The 25147-nt window shown below is 37.8% G+C and overlaps 1 protein-coding gene across 1 annotated transcript in view; it reads right to left on the bottom strand.

Moving 5' to 3' along the window:
* The window catches only part of SEMA3C (semaphorin 3C), a 117821-nt gene that overhangs the window by 48808 nt on the left and 43866 nt on the right, over positions 1 to 25147 (bottom strand). Inside the window, exons 3-4 of the mRNA XM_005430040.3 lie at positions 2930 to 3090; positions 453 to 515 (exon numbers count right to left, since the gene is read on the bottom strand). Coding sequence (XP_005430097.1) covers positions 453 to 515; positions 2930 to 3090 — 224 coding nt within the window. The remainder of the gene's footprint in view (positions 1 to 452; positions 516 to 2929; positions 3091 to 25147) is intronic.

The raw sequence follows: 25147 nt of genomic DNA, 5'->3' as shown, positions 1-25147 counted from the left end.
GCAGCAGGAGCCAGCACCATACAATATAGTCTGAAAACTGGTGCACAACTGGCGTTTTCAGACTGCAGGCAGTGGGTACCGCCCACCCTCAGAGTGTGCTGATATGGGGTGCAGCCAGCCACAGAACTTCCACACTGCAAACAGCAGCTCAACACGCAGTGCAGCAACACCCCAGAACATACCTGGAAAAGTACTGTTACCTAGTTTGATTAGTAACAACCAAAAAAGGGAGGAAATGGACACTCTGTATCTTCTACCATCTGTCAGAGTCTGGGGGTGCATTCTGTTTACATCGCCTGATTTTCCAGAATTTCACTTTATAGGTTAGCTTGCAAAGCATTTCAAAAGAAAACCAAACACTTCTTTCATTTTGCTTTGGCTGCACTCAAGGTGCTCTTACTTTATTGCCAAGTACCTAATTTGTGTGTGAGTGCATGTGGATTGCAACTTACTGTAGGATCCTTGCCAGCCATTTTGCACTCTTCAACCTTGTTTGCTGATGCTGGCCAGAAAATCTGTAAGGAAAGAAGTATTGTTCAAGCAATATATTTATTACATAATTAAAAAAATAAATTTCACTGCCTAACATATATTAATAGATTAATATTTAGATATAATTTCTGCTTTGATTATAAAGAAAAAAAGGATTTTTGTTGATAAATAAAACTATCTTTGTCTTAGCATGGACTAAACAAAATCAAGGGCCAGGTCTTTGGCTGATATATATTAAGTTTATTAAAAAATTTTAAGGCAAATTAATTGATTTAGATTTGTTTTTTTTCTAAATAAGAGAGCTTTTTCACCACTATTTTCTAAATTACTGCCCATCTTTACTTTTTTACTTTTACTGAACTTGTAGAAATTATTCAGACTAGAAACCAGAAGACTAAAATATTGAAAGAAGGGTTCTCGTAACAATTTTTCAATTTTATCATCAAAGTTTCGGCTAGATTATGACAAAACCGACCTGAAATCTCAAGATTTCACATTGATTTCTTTCAGAAGGATTTTCAATAAATACTTCAATGTCTGAATGCTTATCTGTTTATCTCAAACTGTAAATATTTTGAGCTTCTTCCATTATTTATTTTGATTTTGAAATAGGAAAGACATCCATTACAAATTTATCCCCAGAAATCTAGTACGTGACAGAGACTGATAACATTTAGCCTCAAGATAACATAAACAATATCATTAAAAGATCTCTGTGTATATATGTACACACACATGTATATATATGTGTGTGTGTGTGTGTATAGAATTGTGGATTTCAATGTATATGTATATGGGATTTCTATAGATCTATAAGATCAGCAAAATGAATCTGTTGTTAAATAAACAAATGGAAAGACTATGTGGAATTGCAGAGATTCATTCTGAGCCCAGTACTGGGTGATCACATTCACTGTCAGAGAGCTTTGTGTACTCTTCCTTTCTGTTGATTTTTTTTTATTCTTTATTCTCCAGGCCTATATAAACTGTTGAAATGCCTCACAGCTTTATACTGCAGAAAGTATTTCATGTTACAGAGGCCCTCCTATCTAATCAAACTCAGCACACAGGATTAAAGCCAACCTGCCAAGGACAGGAGGGGGAGTGCCATGCTGGGGCACAGCTCCTGCCAGACCAGGGTGGCTGGCTCACTGTGAGATGGAAATTAGCAAAAAAGGTCACAGAAGGTATTTCAGACCCAAGAAGGCAGCCCCATTTCAGAAGGAGATTTGGGTACCATTTGGAGCAGGGAAGGATGCATTCACACCATAGAACCAGGAGCATTTAATTTAAATGTGTGCATTAGAATGAGCCTCCCTGGGCTCCCTGAACAATCAATTCAGGTGGACAGGCATGTCCAGAGGGTGATTCAGAGCAAAGCCTAATTTAACTGTGCTCAATCACTCTCTGGCAGGGCCCCTCTCTCTCCCCTGACACATTAAAAGCCTTGTCTCTTAAGGAAGGCATTTATCTTCCCAGCTGGATGCTGGGCATCGCTGCCCCTCAGCCCTTCTGAGGTACAGTAATAAAGCCCACAGATTAAAGGACTGGATGGATTTTGTGGAACATGGCCTTTATGGTACACCTTCAGGCAGGGTAGTAGCTGTGATAGTCTAAAACCAGGCAAGACTAAGTCTGTAGACAGGTAATAGCTCAACAGCCAAGCTTCTGGGCACACAGAACTTCTGCAGGTCACCCATTTCAAAAGCAGAGAGGCTGAATTTCAACCGGCTTTGGAGACAAGAGAGGAATCTGTAAGCACTTGATAACATTATTATTTTCACACAGAGGTTGCCTATTACTGTTTGGTGAGGGAACACAAAGTCCTTGGAAAATACCGTCTCAGTAAGTGAGAGAAGCCAGAAAACAGGGGGTGTCACAGTGCCCAAGAACCCAAATAAAATAACCAAACCCAAATAATGTCTCACCTACCCAACTGAAGTGCAAAGGCTGACACAGACATAACAGGAGACTGGAAAATAGTTCAATGATTAGGGTCAGAGCACAAAACATAAAAAATGTGTAAGATTAAGGACAACTCTGTCCTTGTTTTTTTTCCACATGGCCTGAGAATGATAGTGTGGATCTTATTCTTCCTTGAGGATTCTTCTCAAAGTGCATCTCTGAACCATCTTATCTTGGAGAGAAGTGGAAAGTGTCAAACCACACAGATTTTCCTTGTGAGGCCAGGCCAAGAAGAATATTGCTTGAAAATTAGTAAAAAGGTCAGTTTTAAACAGTGTTTGAGGAAGAGTGTATAGCTTCATCTGCATTGTAATGCAGATAAAACATGTAATGCATAAAGCAAGGACTAAAAACTTAGTAAGGTCTGGGCATGGACTTCTGCGTAAAATAATCAAATGCTATTTTTTTTGTCTTAAAAAGAAAGGCATGGAGTAAAGCAACCTCAGATTCTCAGAATAAAACTTGAACTTACACTGAGGGGGTCTTGGCTTATGTTGTTAATATTCAGAGACAGAATATGATCTTTACTCCCCACATAGATCCGATCCTGATCTTCATCCATCAATAATATCCTGTAATCCAGGGGGCTGTGGGATATCCTGTGATACTCAGAGGTCTTGGTTTCTTGCAGCTCTGAAATAGTAAAAACAGTAGCATAGTAAAGCAGTTCACTCACGTTTCTTGCTTCTCAGCTGCAATTCTTTCTAAATAAAGACATCTTTGGGCACAAATGGGGCCAGAGAGGGAAGAAAAAGACTCATTGAACACTAGATAATAATACAATGGCTGAGGTAAAACAAAGTTGCTTTTCCCAGTTTGAATACAATTATTTTGTACATTAAGCAGATAGACATAGCTCATAAAAATCAGGCAGTGCTGTTATTCATTCATCTAATTAATTCTTATTTTAATGGATATTATTATTTACAGCTTTGGCTCTTAAGGAACATAATTTATTAAATTAATCAATATGTTCAATACATTCTGAAGTTTATGACTGCAGAAAACCCACAAGATCAATGAGAACTACATAAGAACATTTTACCTCCTTTTCCTAACAGGAGGCTTCACTAAGAAAAGGTTTTTATACTTTTCAAGGTCAAGTTTTACTTTGTTCTTCATCATCATGTGTGGCTTACTTAAAAGAAAAAAATATTCAGTCAAGCCTAAATGTGTCTGTTCATTCAGTTGTTTGTTTACAGGTTTGGTCCAAACTAACAGAACTGTAGAAGGAGCTCTTATTTTCCTACATAAAATTTTTTTCAATAAAGTGAAGTGAAAACACCCTTTGATCCCAGCAGTGCAGGATCAGGCCTGTTACGGGAATATCATAAGCAACTGCAATAAGTACTACTTGCTGCCTTCAAGAAAGCTCATTCTTCCCATCTTTGCTTGGCCAATATATTTTGGCCCCCAGTCAGATTGTTTTACTTTTCAGTAATTACAGAAGGGAGATTTCTCAAGAGCTGAGAGTGGAAAAATAAAACCTTAATGATCAATTTGTTTTTGTTAAATATTTAACATATAATTATGCTTTCTTTCTTCATGAATATTAGGACTGAATTGTGTTCCCTGTGTACTGTGCATTTATATTCAAAATACACAGTACTTATGAAAATGAGCTCTGCTACAATGTATATTCATAAATGTAAGATCTGAGCCCGCAGTTCTCAGTTGCAAACTTTGTCTGGGACAATATGGCTTGTCACTGTTGCTAAAGGTTTTTTAAAATCAAAGTTTTTTGCTCACTCATTCCCTATGGAAAACAGTAAATGTCTTATACAAAATTAATTTTCTGATGCTATTGATATTTTATAAAGTAAAACTCTCAAAACAGAAAAATTTCTGTATATGTGCTCTATTAAAAAAAAAAAAGCACCAAAAGAAGTGTGAAGTATGAACCTTCTCCAAAACACATATTTAGCTGAAAGTAATTTTTAAAAATTACTTGGAGAGTCATTTTTAATAGCAGGCAAAAGTTGAAGTCCTAGGATTCATACCTGTCTAGTAGAGAACTAATGATTGAAAGAACATTTATTAGAATATAATTTGCATTGATAAATATGATACATAACTCCAATTAATTTTTTATCATTGTTAACTAGTTCATAGGAAGATGAAAAATATCTCCAGTTACTAAAAGATAATTGTGTTCTGATTAATTTAGATGTGAGACAGCTTTCAGATGAGTTTCCCACATGCACTTATTTATGGTCATATAAAAAAAAAACCAAATACAATCAAGATTTACAATCTGTGCCTAAAAAACCGAAAAAGAACTTGTTAAGTATATATGAAAATTGTTCACAGTACTTTCAGAAGGCTTTTTTTAGTGCTTGCGAAATCAAGAGTTTTTCTTCCCTTTAAAAAGCTCCTCCCAGTAAGTTTTTAGCTAGGATTGTCCCAGGCCCCTGGGAGACTCCCCAGCACAGTGCCATTTGAAAAGTGGCCTCTGAAATTCTCACAGCCAGTCTCAGGCAGTCATGCTCATCCCTTTTCCTGGGGCATTATTAACTTTACCATAACACCTGGCAGCTGTAAGGTGAAACTGAACCTTCTCCTAACTGTACATTTGATATACCACAGGTAAATGTGAGCACAGTGATTGCACAACAGAATGTCCCTCCTGGCTGCCCCACTGACTGACAGTGTTGACAATGAGAACACCTTGGCTGATGTAAAAGGTCATCATGATCATGGTGATTGCTTTCAAACAAGAGATAAAGACAGCAACAGATTTCCACAAGTTCCATTCATCAAAGTTCATTATTTTCTTGGAATTTTAACCTCTTTGAAATGGTATTATTCTTTCCAAGGCTCCTGAAAAATGATCTGCCTCCATCAAGTTGCTGATGCAAAGAACACCTTATGCCAGGTTACTGGACTATGGAAACTCAACACCATCCATAAGAGGAAGGAAAGCTGTGAAACAAATACTCTCACACTGATTTATTAGTTTTATTTCTTTCAGTGCTGAAGCTTACAGATCATTACACTCTGTGAGCTACTCAAGCAAGTAGGGAGGGAATTTATAACTAATCAAATTTTATTTTCATTTAACAAAATTTACCATACAATCATGCAAGAAAATTCGATTTTTTAAAAAGATTTAATATTTAGTTGTTGTTGCTTGGAGAAAGCAGTGGCTGCAAAGATACTGTATGGTCTTCCACATCCCCTTCCATCTCTCTCAAACAGAAGTTTTTGGCAAAAAATGAAGCAGACATTTACTGACATTCAGAGCAAATCTATTCCATGCTTTGAGAATTTAACTAAACATTGAAAGCAGAAAAATCTATATAGAGAATGATGCTACAGGCAGCTCTCTAAATACTAAAAAAAATTGACAATAAAACAATATACAAGTAACTTTCATCCTTAATGATGCAAAAAAAATCTTTGCTCGTAGTTTTTCTCCATCACTTTTGAATTTTGCCTTTCCTTAGGGATAAAACCAATACCAGCCTGAGCCCTACTGTAAGAAATCTGATCTTAGAGGACAGGTTGCTTTAACAAAGAAACAAAAGCTTCAGTGAACTCTCTTTCCAGATTATGCTTATTATTGAACTGCACATTTTGGAGATCCCAATGACTGGGAGTTTCCTCTGTACACAGCTTACTGACAATTAGACAGTTTAAGTCCTACTCTTTAATTATCTTTCTAATGCACCACAAAAATTTAAAAAAAAAAAGTCATGTTCTCACAGAAGAAATAACAAAATATTTGTGGAATATCTATTGCTGACATCACAAAAGCCTTTGTAACAAACCAAAATATTCTCACCAAAACAAAACAATTTCAGCTATTAGAAACAGGGTATCCAGGGAGGTGTAGTTATCTCACACAGCCAAACTGTCCAGCCTGCATAAGGATAAATGAGCTAGATCCATCAGGTAGTCTACTGAATGTCTTATTTAATCACTCAACCTCAAACTTTCATCACTCCTTAATTCAAATTCACTGGAAGCACAATGTTGAAAACAGCCTGGCTCTCCAAGACTAAGGAATATAATCTCTAATATCTAGATGCAACACTCTAAGCAACTTCCTTGGCTGACATCTTATAAGGATCTTTGATTCATTTGTTACTGAAATTAATGCAATTTTTATTAGGACCGTCCCAAAATATAAATTCCTTTTTGCAGACTCACATAATCACTCATGCCAAACATTCAACATAATCAAGAATGATTTCAATATAATCAAGAATTATCTTTATGTTGCAGGGTTTGGTAAACTGCAGCCCTGGCATGCAAACATCCCTAGTCTAAATTCAAAGCGCTGAATTAATCCACTGATAAACTGTGGATACACCATGACACGTGAGAAACTGCATGCAGTCATGCCTGCACTCTACCATCCCTGGACTCTACCATCCCTGCATTTCCAGCCGAGCAGGGCTTCTTTCAGCAAGACCAGGATGGTCTGTCAAGCTTTTAATTTAGGATCCCCTGTGGGAAAGTGCAAGAAATAATGTGCTTTCCTCCTCTTTCCTGCTGGCATAAGGATTCAGTCTCAGAAGGCTGTTTATGGGGAAGTTGAGAGCAAAAGCAGAGATTTGGTGTCTATGCTTCAGAAACAAGCAGGGAGTAAAGCACAGCAATCCATTCACACACAGCACCACGAGGATGGGCACAAACTCAGCTTTCCAGGAACATGGGCTGCATCTCCCCAGGGAACCTCTGCTGCCCAGATTGGCATGGATTTTATGTAGCCCCATCTAGTGATGTGGAAGTCAGCAATACAATGCTGTTTTATTTTACATTCTCCTGGGGTGTGGGGCGCACAAATCACACGCCTTGTGTACATCAAGCAGCAAGCTCAATGTTAGCCTCTGATTATGGAGGCTGTAAAACTCTCTTTAGCCTCATTAAGCCTTGAGTTTGTGCCAACAAATATGCCAGCCCATGCCAAATGTGAGACTGCAATGTAAAATCTCACCTTCTAGGAACTGGAATGAAACCAAATTTCTTTTTTTTTTCCTTTTTCTTTTTTTTTTTTTTTTTTTTAATACAAGTAAGTATTTAAGTAGAACAATGTTTTTGCTTATAGCATCAGATGGAAATGATCCCCTTCTGCCAGGTCATGTTTAAAAAGGTGAAAAAGTAATTTGGATGTACGGACATATAGATACTATGCATAATGTTGCTATCATTGAATGGAATGGTTATGTATTTTAAGAATGTGAGTGATATCTGAGGTATTTGCAAAGTTACCAAAATCATTTAAAAAACCCCAAAACCAAAAAAACTTCAGCCAGAAGAAAAGGTCTGCTTTAAGTATTTTAAATCTTTTTCTTTCTACTTTGTATTTACAAATCTCTATGTTTTGTAACATTTTAGCAGAAATGACTGGAAAAGATTTAGTTAAACAATATCAGATTTCATAGGAATCAATTTTAATTACTGTTTTCTTGCCTTTATTCTAATTTTTTTAGTGTAAAGACATGGAGGAAATAAATGCATCCTTTTTATAGTTTATACAGTACTTGTGGAAATAGTCTACTATAATACTGCAAGTCTGAGAACACCAGTGACTACTGTTTCAATTTGATGTACGGAAAGAGAACAAGTAAAACCAGAATATTTCTTTTCAAAACTTCAGAATGAGTCACCTTTGCACCGTCAATATTCCTTTTCTTTGAAGAATATGTATAGATTCCTTCTGCTTAAGGGGCTGAGGTAAGGGAGCTGCTGAAGCATTTTGCCACTGCTCATGCAGTGTTCAAACCAAAACCCATCCCTCAGCCATTCTCAATCCCACTGTGAATGGGGACACAGTCATCTCACCAAAGAGCCATCAAGTAGCTACATGTGCTACTGGTCAGTCCCTTGTGTGCCTTAACCACACAGGGTCCAAAAAGGCTCAGATGGACCTCTGACCTTCTCTTTATCTCTTCTTCATGCATGAGAGTTTTTATCTTTTCTTTACTGCTGTTACAACGAAATCTGGCTTTTTATATAGCAGGTAATAGCTTCATAAGAACTAGAAATCTGAGATGTGAACACTTGCTTGCTTCTGAATCCATCTGAAAGGGGTTTAATTGTATTTTTATTAAAAAAAAAGAGCAAGTGAAAGGGGAGAAAATAGATTTACAAGTGCTCATAAAATCACATGCTAACTAATTAACAAGATTATTTGAACAAGAGAGAAGAATGGAGTTCAGACAGTACAGGCTGAAACAGAACCCTCTTTTTGCCCAGGGCTAAAATGTATAATCTGCTAGAAGGAAACTTAATTGCTGCATTTGGAATGAGAGTAAATAACAAGGAAATGTCAATGATATCTAAATATGATCTGGTTTAAATATACAGCTTGAATACTTGTGGGTGTACTTGCTACGTGAGTTGAGAGTAAAATTTAAACATTACTGGACTGAGATAGTGAAGTCTTTTACAAAGGGAAATCAGAACACCAAGGTGAAGTCTTCAGAGAATCAGGCCCAGAGGTGGCTCTAGCTTGTCTGAAGAACAATTTGTCACCTTGAGCAGCTCAACATATACATTAGGAGCAGTAAAACACTCAATAGCTCTTTGTGAAGGGGACCATGTGTTGATAGGAAAAGACATACCAGTTAACAGTTGACCTTAAGCAGAGCGTTCACATATGTCAGTAGACGGATCTTTTTTTTGTTTCCCAATTTGCAAGACAGAAAAAGCTCCTGAAATCCTGGTAACTCACAGACTTTAAAAAAATCGCAATCAAGTATTAACTGCCTTTTAACAAGTTGTACCAAAAGGGAAATAATTCATGACAGAGTGCTGTTTTATTAAAATTACTGAAATCTGTAACAGAATTTTTCATCTTTTATTTAGTACTTTGAAGGAAAAAGGAGGGGCAGATCCTCTGAGGTGTGGGCAGCTGCCAGTTTTGTGCAGAAGGAATGTGCTTTCAAAGCAAAAGCAAACACATGAGAAGAGAAAGCCACTTACTCGTGTGTGGCAAAATGTATTAACGTGGCTTTGTGGCACACTTATCAACCCAAGACACCCCACAACGTTCCATGCCTCTTTAGCAAAGCTTCAAATTATGAAGAAGAGATATGATTTCATTTTCACAGATGTTGTCATGTGAAATCATACCACATTCCACAACAGAAAACCCACTCCAAAACAAAGAGGAAAAATGTGTCAATGTTTTCCAAACTGCAGTTACACAGCTATCCTAAGTCTTGCCAAATATTCCAGTACTGAGATTCCTTCATTGAGCATTATGCAAGACCACCCACACCCTCCAGCCATCTAGTCTCACTAGGCTGTAGACACTTCTGGGCATAGTAACTTCAGGTTATTTCTCCATTTACCTCACTGTAAAGCTCGAAGAACTCCTCTGAAGTCTGTATAGGCATTTCAATAAAAACACTGAAAAGCAGGCTTCCTTTTTTTAGCAAGCAGTGTGCAGTTATGATTTTATAGAAATGTAATTTGCACACTTTATTTCAGAAAATGCTACAAATACTGCCATTCTACAGAACTTTCCAGAAGATATCCTCTTTTTCAAATATTACCTTGTTCTTTTCTGCTTATTATTATCCTGTCTAGGCCTTCTTCTCATTTTTGGTCCCAAAACAAAAGGGACAACTTTGGCAAGCATGGAGAGCCTTAAAGACAGGCCAACTGGGTTTAAGATTACTGCAGCTGAGTTATCCATGTCAGATGGGAGCCAGTCTCCTCCAAGTCCTGTGTGTAACAAGCCTGTGTACAACAGCTCTGCAGCATGAAAGCTGCTCTCCAAGAGCTGCATACTTCAAAGTCTGCACAGTTACACAGAATTTACCCTTTGGTTGCTTTCCAAAACCCATGGAGAGAGAGGGCCCTTGCCACACTGCCCAAAGGCTGCAGAAGCTCAGCCTGGGTGCACATAGTTGCTTTGCCATTGGCACTAGGGATGTTTTTGTTTTCCAGATGCAGGAGTGAGAAGCTTTTGGTTGCCAAGTATGACATTATTCTTGAGACAGAGTGAGGAAAAAAAGCCGCACCCCTGGAGAAGTCAGACAGATTCCACATAGTTTTACTTCTTCTGGGAGAACTATATCTCTTCATTGTAAAGTCTTGTGTTTTCGCTCTTCTTTTTTTTTCTCTAGTGGGCCACCAATCACACCACTGGAAGAATGGGTGCTCTCCTTCCTGTGATGCTCAGGCACACAGAGAAATGTTCCAGGCAGTGATCAGACTAACTGGACAGCTAAACCCCTGACTGTATGCAGACACTGAAACTCTTTGATACAAATTTACAGAGAGATATGAGAAATGGAAGAATGTGAATTATTGTAGCTGTCTGCTCAAAAAATTAATTAAGCTTGAAGCTTGTGATAGTGTCCAAGTGAGAACTGGGCAACAACATGAGATCTGGGAACTGTTTTTCCAAATCATACATCTTCATCCCATTTGCCACTGGGAGAACAAGGTCTGAGCGGACTTCTTTTTAGTTTTGAATCTCATCCCGGCTATTTCTTTTGTGATAAAAGCAAACCTTTTAAGGCTTAGGTTTAAGTACCTGACTGTTTATTCCCCACAAACAGATGGGTCAAATGATGTCAGCTGAGATATCTTTAAATGTTGGGAAGGGAAAGAAAGTAACAGGGCAAGTGTAAGTAAGGGTGGGTCAAGGGTAAGTTGTTTTACTGCTAGAATTGTCCGTCTTTGCAAATTTATCTTTCTGTTCAATCTAAGTGAGTACTTTGCAGAGGTATCAAGGTAATCTGTAGACAGTGAAGACAGAATTTGGCTTTTGCAAAACTGACAGGCACTGGGGAGTAGCAGTGTGCAGTTTTGAGATGTTAATACATCCTTGCCGATGTACCAACAACTGTGATGCCGAATTGTAGTGAAGATCTATCAAATGTTTCAGAATAATCAACACTTGAAATAATGAAAGTATGACAGCAGTCTCCCAGCAGTCTCTTCTTTTCTGACTGAAAAAGCTCTTAACACCAGCTCACATGCAGTTCTTTTTCCCTCTGAGCATATTTTCACTAAGCTGCTGAATCATTTGTTACCAGAGATAATAAAAACTCATTGAGAAAACACAGCTCATCCACTGAAAAGTTTCATTATGGCTTCTCTAATAAAGTAAGAACCCACCTCACTCTGGCAAGGCAGAGGAAGCCTTTCCATTACATTCCTTTCTCTCCCTCAAAGAGCAACCCCCCCAGAGATTTCAGCAAATCTCTCTATGTCTACAATTGGCATTATTGCCCTTGCTGCAATAATCCTTGCTTTTATTGATGTTACCAACTGTACTGCAACTTTAGCCATACTACTTTATCCACAGATCTCCTTAAAACATATTGTTCCTATCTTCACCAGTCACTTCTCACCACTACTCTGTACAAAACAGGACAATTTAGTATATGCAAGCTTGGTTACAGTTTCATTATTATTATTATCAATTTAATCAAATTAGGATTAGCTATCAGGCAAACATCAGGCATAAAGAGATCAAGCTAAATCCCACTGCTTAGCTTCCATTCATTCTTCATTAAAATAATGTAAAATTTACCCAGTTATGAACTGAAGAATTTTTGGAAGGCAGTATTTCTCATTCAAAAGAATTACAGAAATAAATTTATTTCAGTTGACTGCTGAACTAAAGGGTAGTATTTTTACACATTAAAAACATTTGAATTTAGTGGGATACTCATAAAAACAGCCAAGTTGCCCATAGCAAAGCAAGCAAAGAAGTTTATAGCATGGTGGGTATCACACACAAATAGGTAAAACACTGCTTCTTTTTTGGTGTGTTTTCTTGTTTCCTCAGTATCAGTATGTCAAAGGGATGCATATACCTGGTGTCTACATACTCTTGTCTATATATCAGATAATCATCTCTGTATATCAAGTCAAGATAGTTAGCAAGCTCTGCTTTACATCTGGGAAGGATAAAAGAAACACTTATTTTCACCCGACTATGTGAGAAAACAAAGCAGCTGGAGGTCAACAAATGGCATCCCCTGCTCAGTGAACCTTCCATGAACCCCTAGTTCAACACGATGCCAGAAGGGTCATTATATTGGAGATAACAAATTTCACCAAAAGCAACTGCCACACTCGATTCCACAGTCATGTCACAACTGCATTTCTCCAAATCTTCTATTGTTATTTCTATTTACAGAAATTTTAGAATAATAGAATACTTTTCCACAATATTCTTAATCCCTTTTCTTCTATTTATTTGTTATTCTGTATACTTTAGTAGAGTACCCAGTGTACTACCCCTTGTAGCTTAATTTGAGCTCTTGGATTTAATTTTATTTTGCAGCTGCAAGGCCACCCAACCTTCTCCATTGACAGGAAGCTAGCTGCTTTCTGGACGTGGGTGTTTGGGATGCTTTCTGAAGCCAAGGAAAGTTTGGTTTAGGAGAAAAGCAAAGGTCAAGCCTATCTTTAAATGTCTGAGCAGTTGGTTCTTTTTTTCTCTTGAAATAGATTTTTCTGGTATATTAAATGCATTCAATTCCATTGGAGGAACAGCCATGTGGTTTCCTCAGATTGTCAGATTGCATACTAAGGTATTTTTTTTTTCTTTAAATTACTATTATGACCCAATCTGCTTCACTGAATATGGGGCTTGGCCACATCCCCCAGAGGACTTCAGTGGTTGGACACAACTGGAAATTATTAATTTCATCATCACTGTTTTCTGCTTATGTTGCTGAACATCATGGACTGTTATGAGTTTCATATTAAATACAATATTTTTTTCAGTAATAAATTCATTAAGACACGTGGTGAGTTTGTTTAAATGTCAACTTTAAATAAAAACAAAATATTTCCAAGCATGTGCGCAGTAAAAATTATTTTATTTAAACTTAGCTTTTTTTCTGTATGGATTTGGCTCTGTCATTGCTAGGTGTCATTTTTAGGATGTGGCTGTCCCCACTGCTGGCTGCTGGGAGCAGGAGAGCTCCAAGCCTGCAGGCAGCCATGCTCAGTGGGCAGCAGCACAATTGCTGTTTAAACACACAGAACACAAACGTTTTTCACTCTTTTTTGCACCATGAAGACTGACACAAAGAGTGAATTTAGGAGCACATTCCAGAGCTGCATGCTACCATCAATCTTCAAGTGGTCACCAGCTGGTATTTGGGTGCACAATAAAAGTCATGTTCAGTGGGCTGAGCACAGCCTGGTGGATTAGAGTCCTCTCAGCTCTAAATCCTGTTCTGTGGTATTTTGCTTTTTGACTTAAGACATGTCACATAAACTCTCTGACTTACATATGTAAAGTGAAGGTAACAGTTTGGTACTTATTTGACCAGGTTGTTTTTTGGATTGCACTTTGTAATGTACAAAAAAGCCTTTGAAATGAAAATGAAATAGCTGGAGGAAGTTATTTCAAATGTATTTCATATGCAAAAAGATATGCTTTTTGTTTGTTTGTTTGTTTCAAGTCTAGATGCTTCAGACTTAATAAGCTCAGCCAAAACTCTGGTTTGGATTTAAGAGATAATTTTTATACTTTTCTGTTTATATTTAATCTGAATGGAAAACCATTAAAATAAATAAACCTTCTGCAGTCACTCACTCCATGTTTAAACTAGACTTGCCATATTTATTCATCAAGATCACCATTTAGAACTTGGCCAAAAGTGGGGGAAAAGTATAAGAATTCTCTTGTTTGCATTCACACAGACAGGAAAAAAAAAAGATAAAACCTTCTTGTTTATATTCAACCTTCAGTTATGAAACATCTCATGATTAAAACACTATCTCTTTCAGATAATGGGAGGCTCTAACAGAACTGAGCAATTAATGTATTTGGATATGCTGAACAACAACAAAGAGAAAAAAAGAAGACAAATCTTTGCTTCCAGGTAAAAAGGCAGAGGAGTGAAGATGAGTAACATACTCTATAAAATACTATGTCAGCCTCCTATAGGTCCAGTATAGAAACTGGAGGTCCTAGAAAGGAAGGACTCAATCAGCAAACAAAACCTGAAGGGTATTTAGATTCCTGAGAGATTAAAACTGGCACACTGTAGGTACAGGATAGGAAGTGGCAACAGGATAGAAATCAGCAACAGTCATCCACTTATCTCTACAGCAAACTACTCCCTGTAGCAGAGGATGATGCAAGTGCCCTCAGCACAGAACTCTGTGCCCTTAATCCTTAAACAAAAATTGCATTAATTTAAAGGCAAAAATCATAGATTGTGTCTCTTCTGTATGCCCTGTACTTGTATTCTGGAAGCACAAGCAAAATAATATGGCTATTCATTTGAAGTGTAATGTGCAAATATGTAGAACAAAGGAGATTTGTTTCATGATCAGAACAGGGAGCTAACTATATGTCAGAACTCCTGGGCACTTGCTCTCTGACCTTGAACAAATCTCTCACCCTCCATTTATGTCAGTTTAACCATCTGCTATATGTTTGTAACAACACTTACCTGTCTTTCAGAATTACTATCAAGTTCAGTTAATGTATGTTCGTTAAAAAAAATCAAGTTAAAGGCATTTTAATGTTCAAGGTAGTATTCTAATTCAAGCTCCTGCTAACCATTTAGGCATATTGCATAATACATTTAAATCACTCTATTTTACAGGTACACAAGCTTTAGTGCTTCTCTTTTGTATAAAGCAATTCTGCCTAATGCACAATCCATTTTAGCTCCATTAAATAGATGTCATGCATTTGACTGCTGAAGAAAGAAAATATCTACAATGTGATTGTGACAAAGCAAATAGAGACAGTTCTGAATAGCTTTTAATCAGAATTTGTTTACTAAAGGCATGCTAACTTCAGTAGATTTGGCTGTGAGAAGGAATGCCAAATAGTGACCTTTTGAACTCACACTGAATGAAAAATATTTTCAACAGGTTTAAGTCCTTTAGCTGGTGTTTATTAAATAGGGCTTTCACTATTATACAAGACATATTTTGACTAGTTCCCTTAAATAGCTTCACCTTCATAGCATTCCACAGTATATTTTCATATTTATATTTTTACAAACTGTTTATCAGTTATAAAAACTAACATTTATTCTAATAACTTCTAGCTTTGTTAAATGATCTCTCATAGCTGCTTCTCTTGCTCTGTTTGCTATTCCATGCTGGGTTACTGGGTGGTTTACTGGCACTGAAAGTTCATAGAAGAAGGGGTCTCTTACATCAGATGCATATTTAGTGTAGAATAAATAATTTAAACTTATTTTTATGTATTTTTGATGACAATTTATTATAATGCCTAAGTATTAACACTGAAGATACGACAATCTAATGATACTGATCTTTTCCATTTGTGCTACTAAAGTTATCAAATCTACTCTTGCTATGTGAGTATCATTAGCCTAAGAATTAAAACACTTTACAAAACACTAGATTTTATTGTCACTGACCAGTGTCTGTTAACCTGATTTTTCACTGCATCACTCTGAATGTCCAAGTCTCAACACCAATAAAACAAACAGAAAACCACTGGCATAAAATACAGTACTAAAGCATTAAGAATCAATTCTCAACTTTCCAAACAACTATCAGAAATAAAGTCTCCACATTTATTGTATTTACCAGTTGGCTGCAGGTAAAATCTAAAAAAAAGTTAAAATATTAGCTCAGGGTGAGAAATGATCTAGAAGTTCAGATGCTTGTGTTCTAGTCCTGATATTATAAACTAACTTAGAGCATGGACAACCATCTTCAGAAATGTCATCTTCAGTTTGGCAACACCAGTCAGACTCTCCTGGTACCCGAACCCTAACGCAGAACTGAGGAAAGCACAAATACCCAGATACTTTTGAGGATATTTCAGAAATCCTTCTGTCTTTTTTTTACAGCTATCACAGACAATTTGGTGCAGGTTGGTAAGGCCTGACAGCGCACATCAGGCTCACCAAAGAACTTAGGCAGAGAAATGATTTTGTTCGGCATGCCTATACACCTTAGTCAGCCAACCCGATGCAAAGAGAAACTAAGAGAACTGTGCAGGGTTTTCCACATAGTACACTTTACATCTGTGAAAATATCTGAATATGAGCTTGGCTGAATTTTCCTGAATTAATATTCTGAATTTAGGCTCCTCATCCCCACCTAGATGCCAGCTTAGTTGCCTAACTGGCGTATTAAATTCATGGTTATACCTCCTTGCCATACTGCACTTCCTTTACTCTAGCTTTAGTCATGTCACAACTACTTTCATCTCTTCTACAGTTAAATTCTGTATAGCAATGCCATTTTATGTTGCAAAATAGGTCCTCCAAAAGAATTCTCAACACATTTCATAACAAAGGAAACATGCTGGAATCTGGGGAAGTATGTTGTCCCTTTAGTACTTTATTCTGTTTCCCATGTGCTACAAGAAAGAGATGATGCAGATATGAGAGTGCTATGCTCAGAGGTTCAACTCCTGAGTCTACTTACAAGAGGCAAAGTGGGCTGTCCCAGACTTGGCACTGCCTATCAATGGCCTGCGCCTTTATCACGACAAATCAGTGCATGCTTGTCTAGAAATAGAACAATGTAGAGCAAATGATTAATGATTTACAGCTTCTGAGATAAAGTACACGCAGAGAAGTCCATCCTTCAGTGCTCCTTGTACCAAACATAATGGTCAAAAATCCTGCACTGCCAGAAAATGCACCAGCTTCTTCAGGCTTAAAATACTGAACAGCCTTCACTGCCTTGTGAAGGCTGACCTAGAACAGAGACTAGATGGAGCTAAAGAATAAAGTAGGCATTTATTAGGAGGCCTCAATAGATCCACCTTGGGCAGCACAAGAGCTCAGCCAGGGCTACACCCAAGGTGAACCAAAATGGTCACAAAAATGCAGGACCAGTCACAGGGTCTCACACTTTTAAAAGTTTTGGTCCATTTACATATTGGAGTTAATTGTCCAATTACAGCTCCAGCCCATGAAGTCCCATCCTTCTTGTTCTTCTTTCTTCAGTGTGCTCCTGGGCCTGAGATTCGGATAATTTGTCCTTGGTGCCCAGCTAGAGAAGGAATTGTTTTGTCTCCCTACTCTGTGAAGTGAGCTTACCATAACCTAATATGAAGCTCAGAACTACACACTAAAGCAGTGCAGAATCTGAAAAATATAAAACCTAAACCTGAGGCATCAACACAACAAGATGATGAGGGCAGTGTACTTCAGCCTTGGGCATGAGAAAAGGGAAACCTTAACAATCAATTACTACTCTGGGGAGAAACATTCTGGTGAATGAGGGAGAAAGAACAGTAACACAAGAACATAAGTCATCCAAACCAACATAATTTTCTCCTTTCTTATTGATTTCAACCTTCTTCTGTAGGTTCCTGTTTTGTTTTGTTTTTCTCTAATGACTACAAAAGAAGTCTGAATGATTAACTCAGACTAGATATCAAATATTTACATGATTACATAAGAATTTCCTGAATGTGATAAATTTGAACTTCCTCAATATGATTAAAATACAACTTTGCCTCACCTGGTACCTCAAGGGACAAGTGTACCAGTAAAAGTAAAAAATCTGAAAACAGTTAACTAAAGGGTTTCTTTGTTTCAATGACTGACTTCGGGCCACTGAAATAAAAAACGATCTAATTCTCTTTAACTGTAGTGAACTCAAATGTAATTGTATCAAAATCCTCCAAGCAGGACAAAAATCACACAGACAGGAGTATGACAAATTAACTTCTTGGATTGATCATCTTAGAAAGTAAGTGACATATGAGGAGAGGAAGGAAGGGAGGGCAATAAAATATCTGCAATTTGAATATATTTGCATTAATTTCCTGATAACATTAGGTAGTCTATCCCCCTGCCCTATGCACACTAAGCCAAAGCAAACCTGCATTATTTGTCCTGAAAACACTATTCACAGAAGCAATCAGAAGGGGACTTTTCATAGATGCCAAAAAATAATCATGCATGTTTGCAGGTTCTGTCAGGCTGCACATATTTAGATGCTGCTCACAGATAAATGATCACTGTCCAGATCATGTGATCAATACTGGTTTTCTCCTTCAGTTTTGCTTTCCTTTCTCCTGCTCTCTAATAAGGTAAAGGACTACTCTCTCAGCTAGTATGAACTTATGCATACCAAGTGATATGGTAGAGCCCAGGTCCAAGTGATAACATTTCTTTTTCAAAATTATCAAATGCTGCTGCTAAATGACAGTTTTTGTTCCATGTCTTGGCCCCCAACTTATTCATACACTGCAGAAATTCTGCTTCAAATAGCTGATACCAAAAATCCCTTCAGTTGTTCACATAGGGCATTTTAAATATCTTGCAGAGTTATTAATAACTACTGTATTACTGTAATTAAAATAAGACCTATCAATTACATTAAATAATAACGTTAGTGTGTGGATGTCTGCCTAGCAAGTGAGTAGAGAGTGCAATTTGTTTGAACTGTTTTCTCTGCTGCAATGATACTGTTACTCAGGAAATATTAGTACTTAGCTAGATTTAATTGAACAAAGAAAACTATGTCAATGGCCTTGGGGAAAAATTCTAATCAGAAATGAGTAAGTAGTTAAACAAGCTTGCCTCCGTACTGAAGAAAAACTAAGAATATAAAAGGCATAAAACAACTGTTGATGATTAGATATGAAGACATAAAAACATGCATTATCAGTCTGGAATAGAGGAAATATTGAAATATTCCCAGAATCTAATCTCTTTTGCTATATTGATGCTGTTTAGGTTTTGTCTTTTTTACATGTTCTCTGTGCTCTTCACACATATATTTGTAGGTCTGTAGTCTATTGTATTAGTGAACTAGTTTTCCCAATATTTTTCCATGAGATTTTCTTAAGCAGAAAGACAAAACAAATTCCAGAGCTCCAAGCTCTGGGAGGTACAAGGCTTTGTGCTATCTTGATTCTTCCTGGGAACCAAGGCTGAGACCAACTCTCCCAGATACATCCTCACAGACAAAGTACAATTAGTGCTGAAGGGGGCCTCCGGAGAAGGGGCTTGACCTGGGGGGAAATTGCATCACCCCTTGTCTTCCTAATTGGTGCTTTTTATCAATTATGCTAATTACCTAAAACTTATAAAAAATGTACTCACCCCTGGTCAGGGGTGGGCTTTTATGGACATCTTTCCATAACTGCTCCTGAAGGCCTTCAAATAAAGAGCCCCTTTTATATTACCTCCTCACTAAAATTATCTCGAGTTTCATTTCCAGGTTGGGCAAAAGGCAACACTATGTCAAGGTAAGAGAACTTAATTATTGTGGGTGTGTATTTCAGCATATCCCACTGTGATAAGGGCCATGTTATTTCTGATTCCATTTCATGACACAGATGATGATGCTCTTACTTCTTTTGTCTCAGCTTGTGAATTCATTAAATCAATACATTTTTCCTATGTCTTGCCTCTGAAATGATAGTGAGTAGTTTATAAAAGTCAATCGATTCAGCTTGTAGCTGGCATCAACCAGGTTCTTCTTATTGAAACAACATATTTCTTGTAACAAACACCTCTTAGATTAATTTGAGCTCTGCTACTGGCCAGATGCAGAACCACAGGTGCATCATTAGATCTGTCTACTTCTCCTTCTGGCTTTGGTCTGTCTTGTTTATTTGGTTTATAAACTTCTCAAGATGGGGCCACAGACAGCAGCTTCTGCATTCCTGTGAAGAAGGACAAGGGTGGCATATTACGTAATTTCAGTTCATTGCAATATCAATTAAAAAAAAAGTTTTATAGTGGCTTAAATACTTTGGAAAGTATTATAAGCACCCCTTCCTTCTTAATTAGTTTTTTTAAAAAGTGCTTCTGGCAGAAAGATTTTATGTCCCCAGTTTGCATTTTGAACTGCCTGAGCATTGTTCTTATTGGAAACTTTGGTTGCCTCCTGTCTGCTTCATCTGCTGAGAAGTCCAGGGTAAGCATGTTATCATTGCCATTGAGTCACTCAACCCTAGTAACAACCCAAACCAATGCCAAATCCTCTCTGGCTGTTAGGATTGCAAGTAATCTAAGCATCATCTTCTGGACCAAATCAGCAGGCAAGGAAAACACAGGAAAGTGATATATTAACAACTGGCTTTGAATATTAAGCAAGGAAGGTCAGTAGAAAGTCAAAAATGTCTTCTATGGCAGCACAAACCACAGGCCCAAAGTCAGGATTGCCACTAAGTAACCACAGACCTGCAAACATTCTAGGAGGAGGAAAACAAGGGTATTCTTCCCGAAACAAATGGCTCCATTACCCTTTCTGACTCAGGGAAACAAAAGCAATTTCGAGTGGCTCAGGAGCTCTATGTTAAGAATTCCAGGTTATCTGAAGGCAGGGGTGTGGCTTGCACTAGTCTCTTGTTTGCACTAATAAAAGCTGAACTCCAAAGAGGTGTGAGTTTGTACACGAGCTGATTGGGCAGGCTGGGCAGAGTCAGCTCTGCTGCAGGCATCCAAGGTACTGAATTTAGGAGATCAGTTTGTAGAAGCTCTGTATATTCCCACTGAGAGGAAAAATCAGACTGTTAAAGAGAGAGGGGGAGTAGCTTAGATTCTCTAAAGCTCCATGTGAAACTGCCATGATTTATTGAGGTGAAGCAGAACCCAAAGAGATAACTCCACTTTACAGATGTCAGTTTGCTTGATCAGCCTAAGGTCATACCTAATGGAGACAATTTTAATCAAATATCAGAACAGTGGAAACTGTAACTCCTTGAACAAAACATCAGGCCCATAGGTCAGTGGTTATGTATGTTTTCTTGCAAGTATTTAAAAATTCTGCAGGGTCATCCATGTCTCTTACAGGAATCATTGACAATATAAAGGCAACCAACTGTAACTTCAGTTAATAAAACTTCCAACTTCCTTTTATGCCCTTTCAAAGAGATAATCACTTTAAGGGATGATCTCTCCTCTCTAGATCTTTCCCTTTGCACTCACATCTTTGGCAATCAATGGAATTCACAAGATTCCACTGAAAGACTGGTGGCCATATTATCCATAGGGCAAGGCTGGAAGATTGAAATAAAGCAGGAACTTCTAAAAAATTTAAAAAGCTGCAAGAACAAAATAGGGGCAAGTTTTAATCTGATACAGTTGTAATATGGTCACCTCTGGGAAAATATTAAGCACTTTGAGTTCAACTGAAAACATACAAGAATTTCCACTAGGAGTTCTCAGGAACGCAAACTAAGCATCTTTAAATGCTCAGTTGGATCAATTTTTAATTTCAGGTAAAGAAGAAAGTGAAGAAAGACAATCACTTTCGAGGGAAAAGAGAAAGCAAGGAAATGATAATATTGGGTTATTTATTACAAATGAAAATAGTTATTTCAATGTTTCAAAATACACAACAGTGTCTTACTGGAAGACAGGAAGCTAAATCTTATCTGGTTGTATGGAAACACTGGGCTGCCACAATAATGTACTGCTATCCCAGCAGAGGAAATAATCAACAAGAAATAAGAGAGTTATGGGAAAAAAAAAAAAACCAAAAAACACCAAATCAGAAAAAGAGCAAAACCAGAAGAAAATACCTTTCTAGAAATAAGATTGTCAATACAGCTGAAAATTGGTTTGCACACAGTTTTCTTCTTCCTACCTCAATACATGTCTATGCTTGGACATGTTTAAAAGCAGTCAACCTCAAGAATCCCTCTAGGTTAGGGATACAAAGAGGAATTGCAGGAAGATACTTACCATAAAGCAAAGATGCTAATGTATCTACCTGATAACTTATTTGTCAGCATCAATTTACTTCAGATCGAAAGCAAAATTGCTACTCTGCACAGTAGAAACATAGGGCTGAGCACAAGCATCTGTCAGAAACAGTTGCACCTTTGTAAACAACTCAAAGAGAAATCAGAAATGTGAAGAGTGATAGGAACTCACCAAAAGTCATCCAAGACCATAACTGAGCGGGGCACTTACTGCCAAAGCCCACTTTCATGTCCTGCTAGATCCAAGATAGCACCGTGGCCTTTCATTACACAGAGGAACAAATCATTTGGGAACAGTCACCCCTAAGGAGGTTGTTTGAGGCAGAGACAGGATCCCTTCTTGGAGCTTTAGTGCTCTTTTGACTACTCAGAAGCCTTTCCAGTGGCCTTGGAGGGACCAAGTGTCCTGGCTGTGTATTTGCATGGGTAGGAAGTAAGCAGCACATGCTTGAGGAGAAAAATGCAGAACCCCCTACTTTAAACAGCCATTAATGGTTTGTGGCTTAACTAAAAATAACAATGCCTGCAAATACAATCTGAATTTGTTTTTTTCTTTACGGGCTCAAATTATGCTGTGCAGTGACCAAGACATTTAATGAGATTGAGTCCCATGAGGTTCACATTTTACTGGCCTGGGAGGATGGGTTGGTTGTTCATCCCTGGAAAACTTGTCAGAAGGAAGTTTTTATTATAAAGCCCACGCTAATAAACTCCACTCCTAGCCTCCCACGTTACAGAAAATTGAGTTAAGAGATCATTCAGCCCATCTGCCTCTCCTACCTCCTAAACATGCCTCCCTTGGGTTTTAATGCTATGTATTTCAGTTAGTTAACTGTTACTAATGATAATTTCTGAGGAACAATAGAAAGTTTTATGTAGGCAAAAAGAAGTATCTTTTCTCCTGTAAACTTAAAGGAAAAGAAGATTCCCAAACAGAGATATTCTGGAGATAAATAAGCATGCAATCTAGCAATGGACTTTTCAGCACACAACAGCCTCCAAGGAGGGCATATGAAACAACAAAGGCTTTTTACTTCCACACCTTTTCACCAACATTCAAGTGCACTGACAACTCTTCCAACTTGTCTTATTTGACATTTGTTACTCTATACTTCCTGTGCTTTGCACTGAAGGTATATGAAGCTATTTGTTATTTCTGTTTCCTACTAGCAAGGGATTTATGTCACTGCATTAGAATGCTATTACAATGAATAAACTCATTGCCACCCTGAAAACAAAAAAAAAACAGGGAGAATATGAAGAAAAAAGAAAACCCAGATGCACAACCAGAGAGGAAAAAGTTCTAAAGTTCCCAAAAAAATATATATTTTGGCCATGTACAAGTATCTTGGCCAGCCAATATCCCAAATGTAAGGGCTTTGGTCCAATAAGTAGAAGAATTTTTGAAACAGCCACTGACACATCCAATTGCAGAGATGTGCTTCAAAGCAAATTCAGAGCATGAAAAGGAATGTATGTTTGCTGCCATGTGATCAGAAGGAAGCAGCAGGATCTGCTGGTCTCCACTTAACCCTGCCATCCTCTTCCACGCCATCAAAGGAAGGTGCAAATTTTCATTGCTCTTATAAATATCACTGCCTTGAGGAATATAACACAAATTGAAAGCTCAGACAAATTATTTTTTTAACAAACAAACAAACAAATACAGTTGGCAGAAAAGTGCTTGAAGCAATCTGAATAGTGAGACAAACATTTTTGACAAACACTGGCCTACACAGCAGGAGTATAACTAAACCTGGTTCAAGACAATTTCTGCAAAAGGAGCTCAGGAGTTGAAGATTTAAGAAAACAAAGTCACTGGTAATATGAAGATCATAAAGCAATCATGAAAATTAGCAAACTATTTCTGTCTTGTAACAACAGAAGACCACTCTGTACAAAACAAAACAATAAAAATTTTGCTATTCCTCTAAAATAAGGCCGGTTACTAACATTCCAAGAAAACTGAATTTCTTCCTCGAAATCTTACTGAATGTTGATTCCCACTGTTCTACTAGAAGAAGAGCTGAAGTCTCATGGGAAATGTGGCAGCACCTCCAGTTTATGTGGAAGTGGTTTGATACTTCCTGAAGCCCAGTAAATTTCAGAGTTTCAGATTCTCTCTTTGACATGAACTTAAGCATGATGTCAGACAGAGAGAGAGTCAATTATCAACACAGAGTCTGACACAGGGCTTGGTCCAAGCCCATTAGAGACCTCCCAAGTTTCTGTTCCTGGACACTGCAGGCTCCACAGGCGGGGTCGTGTGAACGGGCGCATCCCCCATGTCAGGGCACTCGCAGAGGGCAGGCAGGACACGCCGGCTGGGGCTGCAGCCAAGGACTTCTGCAAGGGAGCATTTCCAGAATGCACTCCTGAGCTCCTCCTAGCCTGATCTCTGCCCTGAGAGCCCATTTTCCCAGTGCAGCAGCCAGCCAGGGTGTCCTGGCACACACTGCTCCAGAAAACTGTGACATCCAAGGAATGGATGTGGGGATGACCACATGGATGGATCATCTGTATAAAGCATCTGCCTTATCAGGTGTAGTATTAATGGCAATAGAAAAAATTTATAGAAAAAAATGCAATTCAATAGAAGACTTTGTTTTCAATAGGTCATAAAGACAGTGAACTGATGCACACTTCCAGGAAGAAGGAATCAGTCAGAAAGGACTGAGCACAGACAACATGAGAGTTGGCCTTCAAACTTCTTGTGTTTATCACTGGCAAATTATATCTTGACTTTTCTCATCCCTGTAACTGACTGAACTGTAAAAACAAGCCACATGTGATAAAAGTTTCCCAGCACAAATGTTTCACAGAAGCTTCATTTATTGCCTAACACTACACAGGGAAATAATAAATCCTAGTTAGTAATACACCAGTGCTTATGGACTCATAATATATTTGTATCTGTTACAACTAGGATTAAGTTGTATAAGCTATACCTGCAGGCTAAATAATAGCAGTTTTAATTAATTTCTTAAGCCATATAAATTATTAAGCTTTCTAAGTACAACAATTCTATTCATCCAGTCTGACTGGATACCAATAATTGCCTAACAGCAAATCTAGCTA

Source organism: Geospiza fortis, unplaced genomic scaffold, assembly GCF_000277835.1.
Source record: "Geospiza fortis unplaced genomic scaffold, GeoFor_1.0 scaffold857, whole genome shotgun sequence".
Classification (NCBI taxonomy): Eukaryota; Metazoa; Chordata; class Aves; order Passeriformes; family Thraupidae; genus Geospiza; species Geospiza fortis.
The sequence above is the reverse complement of the archived record's forward strand: the minus strand, read 5'-3'. Positions and strand labels throughout refer to the sequence as shown.